This window comes from Solea senegalensis, linkage group LG11, assembly GCF_019176455.1.
Source record: "Solea senegalensis isolate Sse05_10M linkage group LG11, IFAPA_SoseM_1, whole genome shotgun sequence".
In the NCBI taxonomy this organism is placed as follows: Eukaryota; Metazoa; Chordata; class Actinopteri; order Pleuronectiformes; family Soleidae; genus Solea; species Solea senegalensis.
In genome coordinates, this window is record NC_058031.1 from 9,308,215 (window position 1) to 9,322,536 (window position 14,322).

The following is a 14,322-nucleotide window of genomic DNA, read 5'->3' on the forward strand; positions in this document are numbered from 1 at the left end:
CAACATAATCAATGTACAAAATACCAAAGGAGGGCATAAGGGTTATGTTTGGTTTGAAATTATTTCCCTAAGTCAATATGCAAATATTGTGAAATTTGATTAACATTTTTGTGTCCATAAGTTTGCTCTGACTGGTTTTTACAGTGATCATCTTGTGACACTGCATGTGTACATTTGGACCCTTATGGTGTCCTTGGAAACAACAAATTATAAAAATTATAGTTATAGTATTTATTTAAAAATCAGTTTATGTGCTACTTACAAATAGTTAGTACATTAATAAAATAAAATAAATCTGCAAATGAAAAATAGAGAACATGCAAACTCCATACAGAAAGGGTCAAGAACCCGGGTCTTAGGTGTATAATTATATAATATAAATCTATGATTTTATTACAACATAATGGCAATTATAGTTAATATCTTTGCAGTGAAAACATAATTTTCCAAACATAGATTCATCTGTTAAATTATAAATTTAGACCTGGCTCAACACAAACAAGCTCCTGCTTAGGGCCCCTGTCCACGGGTATGTCTACAGCTTAAAAACAAACTACTAGTTAAATCAATTACTGCAGGCTGCTGTCCTCATACAGTGTATGAGCCATCAAACAGTAGTCAATTATTGGTGGTGGTGAGGAAGATCCAATTAAATTGTGCTTTGGGCACCATGAGGGTGTCATTTAATGGGTGCTGGATTCAGTGATGCTTTATCGCTTGTGTGCAGAGCCTAGTATTTTTATTCTATGCAGAACAACCCTTTTTCCAAACAAATCATGTATTTTACAAAGGTTTTGACCCAAATGTTTCCTGCACACCACCATCATGAAGTGTCCACAAAGCAAAAAACAACTTTACAACATTGCCATCTAGAGGAAAAAAATAGTAAATGCACATTGAGTCGCCAGTGAGTTTAAATTCAATGGTGAACGGAGAGGAAAGACTATCATGTGAATGTGAAATTCATACAAAAAGTGATTCTGATCAAGCAGTAAATGTCAAATGTGTATATTATTAGCTGATCATTGTCTATAGTTCTCATTTAATGTTTCAATGTAGTATGATGTGATCCTGTCATTCAGTGTCAATGACACTGTTTGTCGTTATTTATTTATTTATTTTTCACCTTAGAGGGCAGTAAAATAAGAAAAGTGAACTAGTATTCATTTGCACTTTTGTATTAAAAGTGAAGCACTAAGTGTGGTGAAACTGAAACTTGAATTAAACAAGTGAACCAGTTGAATTACTTTGTTTTTAAAGAAAAACATGCACTAAATTAGCAATCTTCAACTACAAAATAATAATAATAATAAAAAAAAAAAATGTAAAATAACAATTCAACCAAGTCTTGTGTTCCCACTTAAGCTAATCAGTGCCAAAACCCAAAAAAGAAAAGAAAAAGAAGTTTAATTCTTGACCTGGATTAAACAAGTTTTAGACCAGTGGGAATAGGGTATAAGAGGCTTATTCTAACTACAAAAATAAATCACACTGTATACAGACATGATTATAGGTAGTACATTCCCACCGATAAACCCTAAATGTTGCACACTGGACCTTTAACTTTCAAGCAGTAGTGTAATGTTATTTAGCTTTGTCCTAAAGCTTTTTATCCACTTCTTCAGTGTTCAACCAGCTTGTTTTAAACTGAATGATTAAAAAAGGGAACTACGACTCCCAGCATGCCACGGTGTCCACACCACAACAAACGACAGAGGCAACGTCTGGTGGAGAGGAGAGAGAGAGAGAGAGGCTGAGCTAACTGAGAGACACACCAGAGAGAGGGAGGGAGGAAGAAAGGTGAAGACCGGGAGAGTTTTTCTTCCTCTCAGGTGGAGGTTGCCTCCGCTACTCAAGAGCACAAGTGTCGCAGAGGATTCCGCTCAAAATGGCTAAAAATCAGGAAGTGGAGCGCATCGCCAAAAAGCTGGATAAAATGGTGCATAAGAAGAACACGGTGAGTGGCGCCAACACTTGCTGCATCCGCAGAAAAACGCCATCAGGTGATGATGATGATGATGAGCCTTTTACCTTTTAACTGCTGAAAGAGGAGGGAAATTTCTGGAAGCACCGCGGCTGTTTGACTGTGCTCACCGCTGAACGGTTAAAGTGTCTCTCTCTGCTGAAACATGAGGAGACAACCAGAAACATCAGTGATGCTGATGCTCCCGCTGCTCCCGCTGCTCCCGCTGCCGCCGCCGCTGCTGCTGCAGCCGCCGCTGGGTGTTTGTTTGCTCGTAAATCACAGCAGTGATTGGACTCAATACAAACGCCCGCACCTGGAATCAATTGTATTCACCTTTAGGTTATTAACTATAACTCCGGACATCATTTAATTTTTCATGGCGGTAAAACGTGACGAGACGTTAAAGGGCACATGCATATTTAATGTTTTAATTGAATGAGAAGCTTTAAAATGTTATGTGAAGCAAACAGAATTGCCTCATTGTTTTAAATGTACTGTCGACACTGAGAGATAATATAATATAATATCATTTGTTGGCTTTAAAACATAATTACAAACTGCAACATAATGGCACTTTATATTTGAGTTAATGTGATATCTACAAACAAACAAAGGAACTAAACATTTTATGACACCCTAACTGGAATAAAAAACACACTTAACACACAAACTGCAGTTTTATTCATTTATTTACTTGTGTTTAAAATTAGTTGTTAGCAGCACTTCAGCTCCACATTTACGTTGACTCTCACTGTGTCCGGACACTAAATGGTTTTGACAACGACTGAACTGAAAAAGCAAACAAAATATCTCCTGGCTACATCTGTAACTCAAGTTCATGAACAACTCTTTAATACTAGATATTTAAATGACAGACACGTAAATCAAATGTCAACCCACTCAATCTATGTTTGACTGAATAATAAAAATGTATAAAAACCCACTGAAAACCCTTGAAGGATGTGGATTATGTCGGGTCACAGGTCGCTTTGTTTTCTAGGAAAACATCCTTCTGGAATGCAGAGGCGCCGCTGTCTGGTCACTGCGGCACAGAGAGTGAGCACAACTGACGTGTGGGAACTGTTTTCGAAGACTTTGTGAACCACAGTGTAGTTTCATTACAGGGAACAGAGACAGTGGAAAATTGAACAGAATTTCTTTGAATTCATCATTTATTTGTACAATTTTATCATAGATTTTGTTAAAACAACCAATTATTTACTTGAATGTTTTGTGGCACAAATTTTATAAAGATTTATATTCTCAAACTTTTTACTTGAGACAATATTGAGCTCTGGAGGTAACACCATTATCACCAACGTTAAAATACAGTGGTGTAAATAGGCCGAGAAAAGTCATCTATAGACTTTTCACAGGAGGAAGATTTATTCCCAGTAAAATAATTTGCTCTCTCATCATCCTCATGCTTCACACACTGGTATAGTGAAATTAGATTACGATGGAGCAACAGATAAGGTGACTCTGATTATTATTATTTCATTTATTATTATTATGTTGTTTATTTCATTTTCTTTTCGATTCCTCAGTTCCACTCCGATCACATATCCTGGCAACTGCAGTAGAACAGTCTGTCTGATTTTCCTCCAAGTACTACCAGAGGAAGCTCACGTACCACTGGTGGTACATGTACCACAGTTTGAGAACTATGGTAGTAGTTCTCAATTAGTATTATGGTGTATGTGTATATATATATATATATATATATATATATATATATATATATATATATATATATATATATATATATATATATATATATATATATGTGTATATACACAGTCATTTTAGACCATTTATGAACTAAGAAGCTGTTAACAACACATTTGTGCTGAGTCATTCCCTAACTGTGTTACAAATATTGTTCTCCCCAAATCAGCCCAGACATGACTCCGCTGAAATGCTTTTGCTGATTTTTATTTACATTTTTTTTTTTTTACAGTCTGTGCATAGTGAAGCGTGTGATAAATAGGATTTTCTTCACACAGGTGGCGCTAACAGCCAAACGAACAGGTGCAGATTTGTTCCTTTACATCACTGGAGCTAAAGCCAGGCTTTAGGTTTCAGTGTGCAGCGCGCATATACCTGTCCCTTTCAGTGGACCCCACGTTTTGAAGGGTACAGACTTTAAATAATGAATTACTGTGTATTGATTTGATTACAGGACGGTGCTCTGGACCTGCTGAGGGAACTGAAGAACATGAAGATGTCTCTGGAGACCCTGCAGGTAATTAAGTTTGACCTCTCTGCCGTGTCATTGCCACACCATCAAATCAAGTGCACCACAAAGTCAAAGCCTGACATCAGGGCTGCTCAATGATGGGGAAAAATAATAATCATATTTGGGTCAAACTTGAAATCAGGATTATTTCAAACGATTACTCATTGACTTGAACTTGAAACAAATGGAATTAATTGCATGTACATTTTGTTTTACCTTAAATGGCACAGATATCTTTACGTTGCACTACGCTGTGTTCTATTTTTGCCAGATGACGAGCGGGACAGGAAGTCGAACACAAATTATGACATTAAAAGCATTATTTTCAGAATAAAAGCCCCCATTTTGTAATAATCGTTTTGTTTTTGTAGTCGTTTGGGGCCATAATTGTAACCGAAACGCAGGTTTAGATTAATACCTATTTACCATTTAGATTAATATTTATACCTAACTTTGTTAACACAAGCAAACGGTGAGATTGCATCAGATAGATATTATTAAAGTTGGACTGAAACCACCACAAATACATACAAGTGTATGAAGGATCAGCTTTAAATCTCATACTGCTTTATCCTAAACTTCTGTTAATCTTAAATAAGCCAGGATAGTTTTGGTGATAGGAACTGCAAAAATAGAAACTTTAAGTGGGAAATATTATGACGAATGCAGTTCTACTCCACGGTGCATGCTTGTGGTCCAGTAAAACTGTCATGTCATAAATTTCCCTGTGTTCTGTGTCATGCATAAGTTGTTCCACTGCTACCTTCTCAAATATCTCTTCACTTCACTGACTAAGGGTGAACTTTGAAGCATTAGTCATGATATATGTGTCATATTTTTTTATTAATTAGGCTTTTGGCATTGAGCCTGAGCACTGCACGCATGCGCACAACTCAAGTTAAATAAACTCCTTTTTCATTGGGCTGGAGGGAAAACAATCCCACGGGAATCTATTTCTACGCTTTTGACTTATCTGTTAACACATGGTACTTAAACTGACAGTGTCCTAGATGATGAGACATGCTTTTCCTGTTTGTCTCTGACCTCCCTCTCTCCCCCTCTCTCTCTGCCTGTGTCTTTCAGTCCACCAGAATTGGGATGTCAGTGAACGCCGTGAGGAAACAGAGTTCAGATGAAGAGGTTCAGACTCTTGCCAAAGCTCTCATCAAGTCCTGGAAGAAGCTGCTGGGTGCGTATGTGTGTTTGTGTGCCGTCGTACTTCTTTGTGAGAAGCCGTGTTTAAGATCATGAGAGAGTGGACAATTTTAGGCCGATATCACTGGAATGTAGTTGTAACGGCATGCAAAGTAAATGAAATGAGTTATTTAGTCATTACAGTATCAAATAATGGTCTTTTTTTAATTAGATCAACAAATGGAACGCTCCTCTCCTCATACTGTCATGATAAAAGTGAACCAACAGCACATTCTTGGCTTTTTATTAATGATTTTCTGATATCTGATATCTGGACTTGGATACTGATTCCTCAACGATAATTTTAATGATATCAATTTCATAAAATCCACATTCATTAAACTACAACCATCCTCTCGAAACACAGCACACACAGACAAACATAAGCCTCATCTTCAATTGATAGTTTCATTATTGGGTGATACAGGGGAAGTTTGATACCCTAGTCAATATCACAAAAGTTTGATACCCAGTCCTCTGTGTGTGTGTGTGTGTGTGTGTGTCATCTCACACAGATGGTTCAGAGCGAAAGCCTGAAGAGGAGAAGAAGAAGAAAGACGGCTCTCCTGCGAGGTCATCGTCCACCTCCAAAGACTCTGGCAGCAGCGAGAAAAGGTCTGTGATTTCAGTTATGTCACGTTTGTTTCACCATATTAACCCAATGTCTTCATCACCTCTCCTCCTCCTTCTGCTTCTCAGTTGTAAGAAGTCTGGGGAGACGCCCCCGACCACACCCACCGCCACCTCCGCTCCAGCTCGGTTCACTACCTTCCCGCCGGCCCCCGTCACCACCGACAGTGTCAGGAACAAGAGTCGAGAGCTGCTGGTGGCCGCGCTGCAGACGGACGGTGAGAAAACATCGGCCAACGCGATAGATCTTAAAGCTCCACAGTGAAGGAAGGATTCATAACTGAACATTACTCTTTGCCGAAAGAGAATCTTTATATCTGATTTTAAGTGCTTGTTGACTGCGTGACCATCTCCATCCAACTCCAGGAGTTTGTTACCAGGCCGTCACAGTTTCCTTCACTTTGCTGTGTAGTTTCATCATTAGGATTGATAATGCATTTTAACAAGAGTGTGTGTGTGTGTGTGTGTTTGTTTATTTCTTTCAGACGACCACAAGACCATCGGAGTCGACTGCGAACACCTCGCAGCACAAATCGAGGAACATATCCTTTTACGTCATGAACGCACTCACGCTGTCACTGTTATTACTGAAACAAGCGGGACACGGTTGTGCACTGTTGGTCAGAATTGTGTCTTACCTATAACTGGATTTATTGACTTTAATTTGAACGAATCCTGGTGACATGATCACATTTTAAAAGAAAATAGAGAAATGCATCAAAGTAGGATGCTGTGGATGAACCGATGGATGGTAGACGGATGGATTTGGAGGTGGTGTTGATACTGGTGGCACCAAAATAGAACTTTTCCTGTATATTGATCCCAAAGTTACATCATGCATTTGCCCATAGCAGTGTCACAGCACACACAATGTCAATATGAAACACTTCAGTCAGACGAGCGTTAGATCACAATACCCCTGTGACTAAGTACATTGCGTTTTTGGGTCTTTAACTGCGCGTCCTGCTCACAGATTTTCCAGGAGTTCAAGTCCACCGACATGAAGTATAAAACCCGTCTACGAAGCCGCATCTCGAATCTGAAGGACCAGAAGAATCCGGACCTGCGGCGCAATGTCCTCTGTGGAAACATCTCCCCTCAACGCATCGCCTCCATGAGTGCGGAGGTCAGTTTTTACCTCACCCGTCTATGAGCGTCCTCATTAGCTCATGCTTTAAAATGAACGTTTTATTTGCCTTCACACTTGAAGAGTGTTCTAAGGTGCATCTCACCTCTGTGAATGTTTGAGTCCTGTATATTTGGAATGCAGCCGGTTGACTCGGTGTGTGTGTGTGTGTGTGTGTGTAGGACATGGCGAGTGCAGAGCTAAAGCAGATCCGAGAGGCTTTGACCAAAGAGTCCATCAGAGAGCATCAGCTCTCAAAGGTCGGAGGAACCGAGACGGACATGTTCATATGCAACAAGTGTCACGGAAAGAGCTGCGCGTACACGCAGGTGAGAGAGAGACGCACACAAACGCGCCACATGGACGTTCTTACACACACAAACAAAAACATACCAAACTTTGTGTGTGTGTGTGTGTGTGTGTTACAGGTGCAGATTCGCAGTGCTGATGAGCCCATGACAACCTTTGTGTTGTGCAATAGTTGCGGAAACAGATGGAAGGTAAAGAAATGTCATTATCGATAACGTATGATTAGGGCTATATATATATATACTGGGGGAAAACTCAAATTCAAATAAAATGTCTTTAAATAAACCCGTTAAAAGACGTGGAATGTGAAAATGTGGAAAGCAGCATCATAAAATAAGTCAATTTCAACCTTTTTTTTAGTTTCATTCCCTCTGAATATCAGTAGTATTTCGTAGCCACAAGATGGCAGCAGAGACTGGAGTCCAGTATTTTCCCCTCAGCCTCAGCTTTCTGCTCAACTTCAGTGAAAACTCCTGGTTCCCTTTGTATGTGTTCACCTTCTCCTTAATCCTCTGTTCCGCATTTCATCCCACTTTTACACGTTTGTTTACTGATTGTGTTTCTTTTGTGTCTCTCTTGTCCTTCTACTCCACTATCTGCTCTTGTTTACATTTTTATACCTCTTCTGCTGTCACCCTCCCATCCCCCTTTCTTCCTCTCCACATTCACTCCATTTCCTTGTTGTTGTTTTTTTCTATCCCTTCCCTTATTTGGCTCTAGGTCAAGGTGAAGTACCTGGTTTGTGGGCAGTCTGTTTTGTTGCTTCGTCACTCTAAAACACGGGTGGAGACAAGTGCACATGGTGAAGCTTTCAAAGATTAAAGCGGAGAGTAAAACTGCATTTAGTTTAGTTTGTTTGTAAGTAAGTGTGTATCACACCAGGTGACATTGTGGTTATAAAATCAGGGCTTGAGTTGCAGCAGTGACTGGGAAGTGACTATAGTAACTAACGGGTTACTATGTGGTCTAGTGACAACAAGCACTTAATGATTGAGGAAGTGTTTTTAAGGATGTGCATTTAAAATGTAGACGTACACCTCAGAGAGGCAGTAAAACGCCTCCTCAAATTGGTGGTTTGTGTAAGAGGCGAAACATTTCACATCCCTTCATTTTTGTTGTTCCTGCCTCTGCTTGTGTGTGTGCCAGTATTTTATTTAACTCCAGGATCCACTTTATTTATTCTATTTGGGGAATAAACGCAAACTGCAAAAGTGAGTTGTCTGACAGAGCTGTACATCGACGAGAACACTCTCATCACCTTCAGGCTCCTTTAACTCCAGACCTTTGCTGATTGAGCTCATATTAAGTTGTTTTCACTGTTCAATGTAAATAATAATAATAATGATCTTTCTTTCTTTCTTTCAGTTCTGTTGAAGACGACCCGTGTGCATTTATATAACCCCATTGTGAAGCAAACTAACTCAAGTGGGTTGAATTAGGATTTATATTTATTTTTCCATTTTGTATAGTTTTGTTTTATATTTAAAACTAAAGGTTGTAATATATTTGGAGAGGAAAAAAAAAGATATGCCAGATCATGTTGTCTATTGGTTTTCATTAATTTCTTTTTGTATGGAACACTCATAAGTTCATTTCTTATGCTAGATGAAGCTTTAATGCAGATTTGTATCACACTTAGGCCTTGTGGAAACGGTGGACGTGCCTTTCTTTGCCATGTTTGCTGCCACATATTTTGCCATTGACATTTCTATTAAAGCTGCTTTTGAATGAAACAGAGCGTCACTCGATTTATATCACTCTTTTCATTTGCTTGGAACTTGGTTTGGTTTCAGGTGAATGTCACGCACTCATCTTCTATTGCTTCATCCTTCACGGGGGCCCTGTGACCAATCCATCACAGGGCCACATAGAGACAAACAACCACTCTCACACTCACACCTATGTTCAATATAGAGTGTCCAATTCTTCCCTAATTTCCAAATCTGTATCTTTTTGAACTGTGGGAGGAAACTGAAGAACCTGGAAAAATCCCATACACACAGGAGAACATGTGAACCCATAATTCCAATGTTCTACGACGGGTCCTTTTCATGGCAGACATTATGACGGAAAAACAGAGACATCCATCCATTTTCTACCGCTTTATCCTCCACATGAGGGTTGTGGCAGGGGCTGTGCCAATCTCAGCTGACAAAGGGCGATAGTGGACAGTTTGCCAGTCCATCACACGGCCACATGGAGACAAACAACCATTCACTCTCACCTTCACCCTCACAGCCACGGTCAATTTAGAGTGTCCAATTTTTCCCAAAAACCCCAAATCTGCATGTTTTTGGACTGTGGGAGGAACCTGGAGAACCTGGAGAACCCCCCCCACACACACACGGGAAAAACATGCAAACTCTACGCGGAAAGGCTTCAGGTGAATATACAAGCACATCTTCATGGCAGACATTTTGTCACGTCGTAGCAGAAAAACAGAGGCATGAATGACAAAATAAACGATGGCTGAATTCCTTTTAGTTGCTTCACTTTCAGGAGTCCTGGTATTTTTCTTACTGCTGCTGCTGCTGCTCACTTTGACATGTGAACATGTCGGCGCAGCCTCCACAGAGATAAGAGTCATGATTGGGATTAAAAGCCTCTCTCGTTTCATTTATTTTATACACAAGAATAAATGATTGACTCAAGAATACCCCCCAAACAAGTCATCTCAAGTTTTCCCAGTGACGCGACAGTGTTTGCAAAAGGTGATGAAAAGTGGTGAGAAAACAAGAGTAGAAGAAGCTCCTGTGGTGTTTGTTGTGGAAACACTGCTGCGCTCTTTCCATGAGCATTGGACAAAGAGAGGGAGCAGGGTGGAGCGACACAGGGATGACTATGACTAAAGCCATGTGGTTTAGACAGAACACTGATAGACTGGATCCTTTTTTTTTCCAACCACCAGGCTGCAAACTAACAGTTGGATCAAACTTGCTTTACAACAGGTATAATTAACTCACAATGACCAGGCAGAGGGCAAAACCTGATCGCAGCAAGAATAAGGAGACTCCCTCTTCCCAACTCCACAGAAACAACTAGCAACACATTAAACAAACAATTTTTAAAGGTTCATTTAAAAACAAGCACAAAACATCTAAGTGGTTCAATGAAGTCCACTGGAGCTGGGACCAGGATCAGGCCTCTTATAACGGAACCTCCTGTGCAGGACCAATCAGCTCCCGGGATCCACCGAGACACTCACACGCACCTGTCACCCGCTTAAACACGCACACCTGTAACTCACACTCACACTCACACACCAGGGAGAAGTCTGAATGTTTAAATATAAAACCCAACAGATTACCTTTGTGCTGCAGTCAAGATTCTTAAAGTCAAGCGTCTTATGTTGTTTTATGGGTCTATAACTTATCAGAAAACAAAACAATCGCTCATAACATTCTGATCTAACTAAAAGACATGAAAAGAAGGATGATTTACACCAGATAAGAAAAGATTATTGTGTGTCCTACTCAAGCACATACAGAATAATCTGACATTTGTGGGGCATTTCTTGAAGGGGCAAGTGTTGGTATATGTAAACTGACAGGAAAATACTGCAAGAATATAGTTTGATACACACTTATGAGGAGTATATCATAGAAACCCGATCAAGCTTGTACGGTCGTATAGATTTGTGAGGATCAAAATGCTGACATTTGAACCTTAGGAGTCCTTTTTATAAGTTACGTTTAGGTAAGTTGTTGAATTAGAGTCAGACTTTAAGTTTGTATGAATGTATTATGGTGGGTCCCTACAAATGTTGTAAAACAAGGACTGTGGGTGTGGGTGTGGACACACTATATATGTTGGTATGTGTGTGTGTGTGTGTCACGGAGAATTAGTTCCAAACACAAACAGATCACGTTACAGTGAACTGTGGAAAAAGACCAGACTAATGGGTGTGTGTGTGTGTGTGTGTGTGTGTTTGTGTGTTGGTTTCCTTAAGGAACTGATTGTTGGGAGTACCAACACTGAAAGTCAAATGCAGCAGCTCTGTCTCTGCTCAGTTCATGTTCAAACTGCACTTCCATGTTATGAAGTAGAAGTTTAGTCCGCCGTCTTCCTGGGCCTCCAGGAACCAACTCTAAAAGTGCTCATTTTAACAACAAGAATAATAATAATAAACAAATATTTCAATCAAATTATATTACTCCTAAGTATGTCTTTATATGCATATTCATAGCTTCAGAATAAGATTTCTATGGCAACGGTAAACAACCTTTTTTTACTGCCATGCTTTACTGCCAGGCGTTAACCCTTTAACACATTTCCCTGGTAGTTTCTAGGGGTGTTGAATAGTTGATCTACAGTTTGGCACTCTGGCCAATCAGTGGCCGGCAGTCTGGCGACGTCACGCATAGTGCCTACTCAGTGTGCTTTGAATCTCGCCAGAGCAGGTACTCGGTACAGGTACCCGGTACTATGCTAGTGGAAACGTTAATTAACCGTGCTGTGCCGTGTCGTGCCGAGACGAGTGAGTAGAGCCGGTGGAAACACGCCATTAGTTCCCTAATGTACTGAGGAAACAGACGAGTAAGAGGAGGTGTGCGCCACTTGATGCAACCTATAGTCACTAATCCTTAAATATTGGACCTTTACATAATTATTTACACATCAGACCAGTAAAGGGCCACAGGCCTCAAAGTTGAGACTTAAAAGCCGGGACCCGGAGCATGGTGGTAACAGATGGGAAGCATATGTGACAACGTTTGTGTCAGTGGGATGTGCATATTTAACTTGAACATGTGTGCAGGTGTGATCTTGCTGAGCGTTTGCTTCCCCACTGTTGATGTCCTCATGTAGACATAGTGGTTACAGTGTGGGAGGAGCTGCAGGGGCTTACTGCAGGTGGGCTTAACCTCAGTAATAAAATAAAAAAAAACAAAAAACAAAACAAACTGCCTCTTCTACTCCAAACAACCACCTGCTTCCTGCAGAGATAAAACTGGTTTACTAACTCAGCCCATGTGTGTGGTAACAGTTCACACACTGAGCTGCTGCTGCTGCTGCTAAAATAAATCTTGATGATTAGCTCTTTTCGACGGACGGAAAAAGAGCAAACAAATGTCTGTCCAAAACCTATTTATTTGGAGAGAAAAGTGAAAGTGAGTGCACCTGTTCATTTGTGTAAAACTGCTTTGTGTGCACACACACACACACACACACACACACACATGCAGTACGGGCGAGGCAGGAAGTGGCTCTGTCAACTGTGATGGCTGTTTACAAAGGAGTGTTCCAGTGACATCTCAACTGTTACTGTGTTTGTTTCATAATTTGCTCCCGTCTCTTATCAGCAGCTTATCAGAGGACATGAGCTCGGAAAAAAAATGTCAATATCACTACTTTTGAGGTGTTTCACTATTGTTTTATAATGATTTATATGAAATGCTTGATTTCCATGCACGTGGAGCTATTTTAACAGCCCGCACTAGGAAAAGCACAGGTGCAAATGACCGATGGCTGAGTTCCATTTAGATCAGGTTCAGGGTGCATGTTGGTTTACTGTCACACTGACTCGACTTGCATGAACTTACATGTGTGACTTTCCTGCTTAAAAAAACCAAAGAAACAAAACAACTAAAGGATAAATAATATGATTATTTACTGTACTCTCATGTGGTTAAGTTCCACCTGAGCGAAATTCAATCACCTGAAAGGAAACATTGTCATTAGGAAAGAGAATTAGAAATTCCACACAAACACCAGACAAACGAAGCCGCATCTCGTTGGATGTTCAAGAGTTTCCGTTTATATATGTACAATTAAAATCACAGTTTTAACAAAATATAAAATAAATAACATTAACAATACTAAGATAAATGCATTCTGAGTGACAACTCTGGGTAAGACGTAGGCATCTCCTTTTTTTTTTTTTTTAAATGTTGCCTCTACCTCCGCATAGAACTACAAACATTTGTTTTCCTTATCCTACATTTCCCATGAAGCACAGGGTGTAGGAGGCATCCCCCTCTCAAATAATAGAAGTATCTTCTTTTCATATATATATATATATATCTATATATATATATATATATTACTATTATTATTATTATTATTATTTTTGCACCTGGATTTCCCCCCCATCCCTGAATTGACCAACCACGAATCTCCTGCTGCCACTCAGGAGCAGGCACCGAAGCGGGTGACAGACAGTGGTTAGGTCAAAGGTGAGAGGTCACAGAGGCAGAGGTCAGCAGCAGCAGTGCCCAGGTAGGCCACCCCGGGTGTGTGTGTGTGTGTGTGTGTTTGTATTACTATACTTGTTAGGTCAACTTAGACCCGGTTCAAACCACTTATTAACACATAGCGAAGATTTGAACCCCTTTCTTCTGTCTGAACTGACAGAAAACCAACAAAAAAAAAGAATGAATTCATGGTTTGTAAATGTTAAAAATGACTAACACACACGAAAAGAAGTATTTAAATAATGTGTTTCACTTAATCCTCCACATATAAAACTTTAATTGAGGCTCTCCAAACCGAACCAATCATTTGGTAACTTTTATTCTCTTATTTTTAATATATATATATATATATATGTTTTTTTTAAATCAATCCCGAGTTTAAAATGATATAAAATAATCTTTGTTTTGATAAACTAACCATACACTTTAGATGTCTTGGTAATATAATTTAAAAAAACAGAACAATTAGACACATTAATCATTTTAAATAACACTTGGTGGTTTTGAATGTAGCTCACTGCATCCAGAATAATAACCACACCAGTGTGTATAACATTTTAGAACCCCCAAAAAATATGTATTTGTGTTATATTTCTATTTTGTAGTTATTTATAATTAAGCTTATACATTAAGCTAAGAAACCACGTTTAAACTATATGTCTTTGAC

At 39.5% G+C, this 14,322-nt stretch overlaps 1 protein-coding gene across 1 annotated transcript; it reads left to right on the forward strand.

Annotated features, from left to right (window-relative positions):
- Positions 1-1,778: 1,778 nt before the first annotated feature.
- Positions 1,779-9,197, forward strand: tcea2 (transcription elongation factor A (SII), 2). The gene is made up of 10 exons (XM_044037267.1): positions 1,779-1,957; positions 4,149-4,211; positions 5,289-5,394; positions 5,915-6,014; positions 6,099-6,247; positions 6,515-6,571; positions 7,001-7,155; positions 7,338-7,484; positions 7,584-7,655; positions 8,830-9,197. Exons 1-10 carry the CDS (start codon positions 1,889-1,891, stop codon positions 8,836-8,838), a joined length of 927 nt encoding a protein of 308 aa, XP_043893202.1. The 5' UTR covers positions 1,779-1,888; the 3' UTR covers positions 8,839-9,197.
- The last annotated feature ends 5,125 nt before the right edge of the window (positions 9,198-14,322 follow it).

Bases quoted from the DNA above. Each gene is read 5' to 3' on its own strand.
- tcea2 (XM_044037267.1), top strand. From the start codon at position 1,889: ATGGCTAAAAATCAGGAAGTGGAGCGCATCGCCAAAAAGCTGGATAAA. The intron at 6,248-6,514 runs GTGAGAAAACAT...TATTTCTTTCAG, and splicing joins GGCCGCGCTGCAGACGGACG to ACGACCACAAGACCATCGGA. The intron at 6,572-7,000 runs ATATCCTTTTAC...CGTCCTGCTCAC, and splicing joins CGCAGCACAAATCGAGGAAC to AGATTTTCCAGGAGTTCAAG.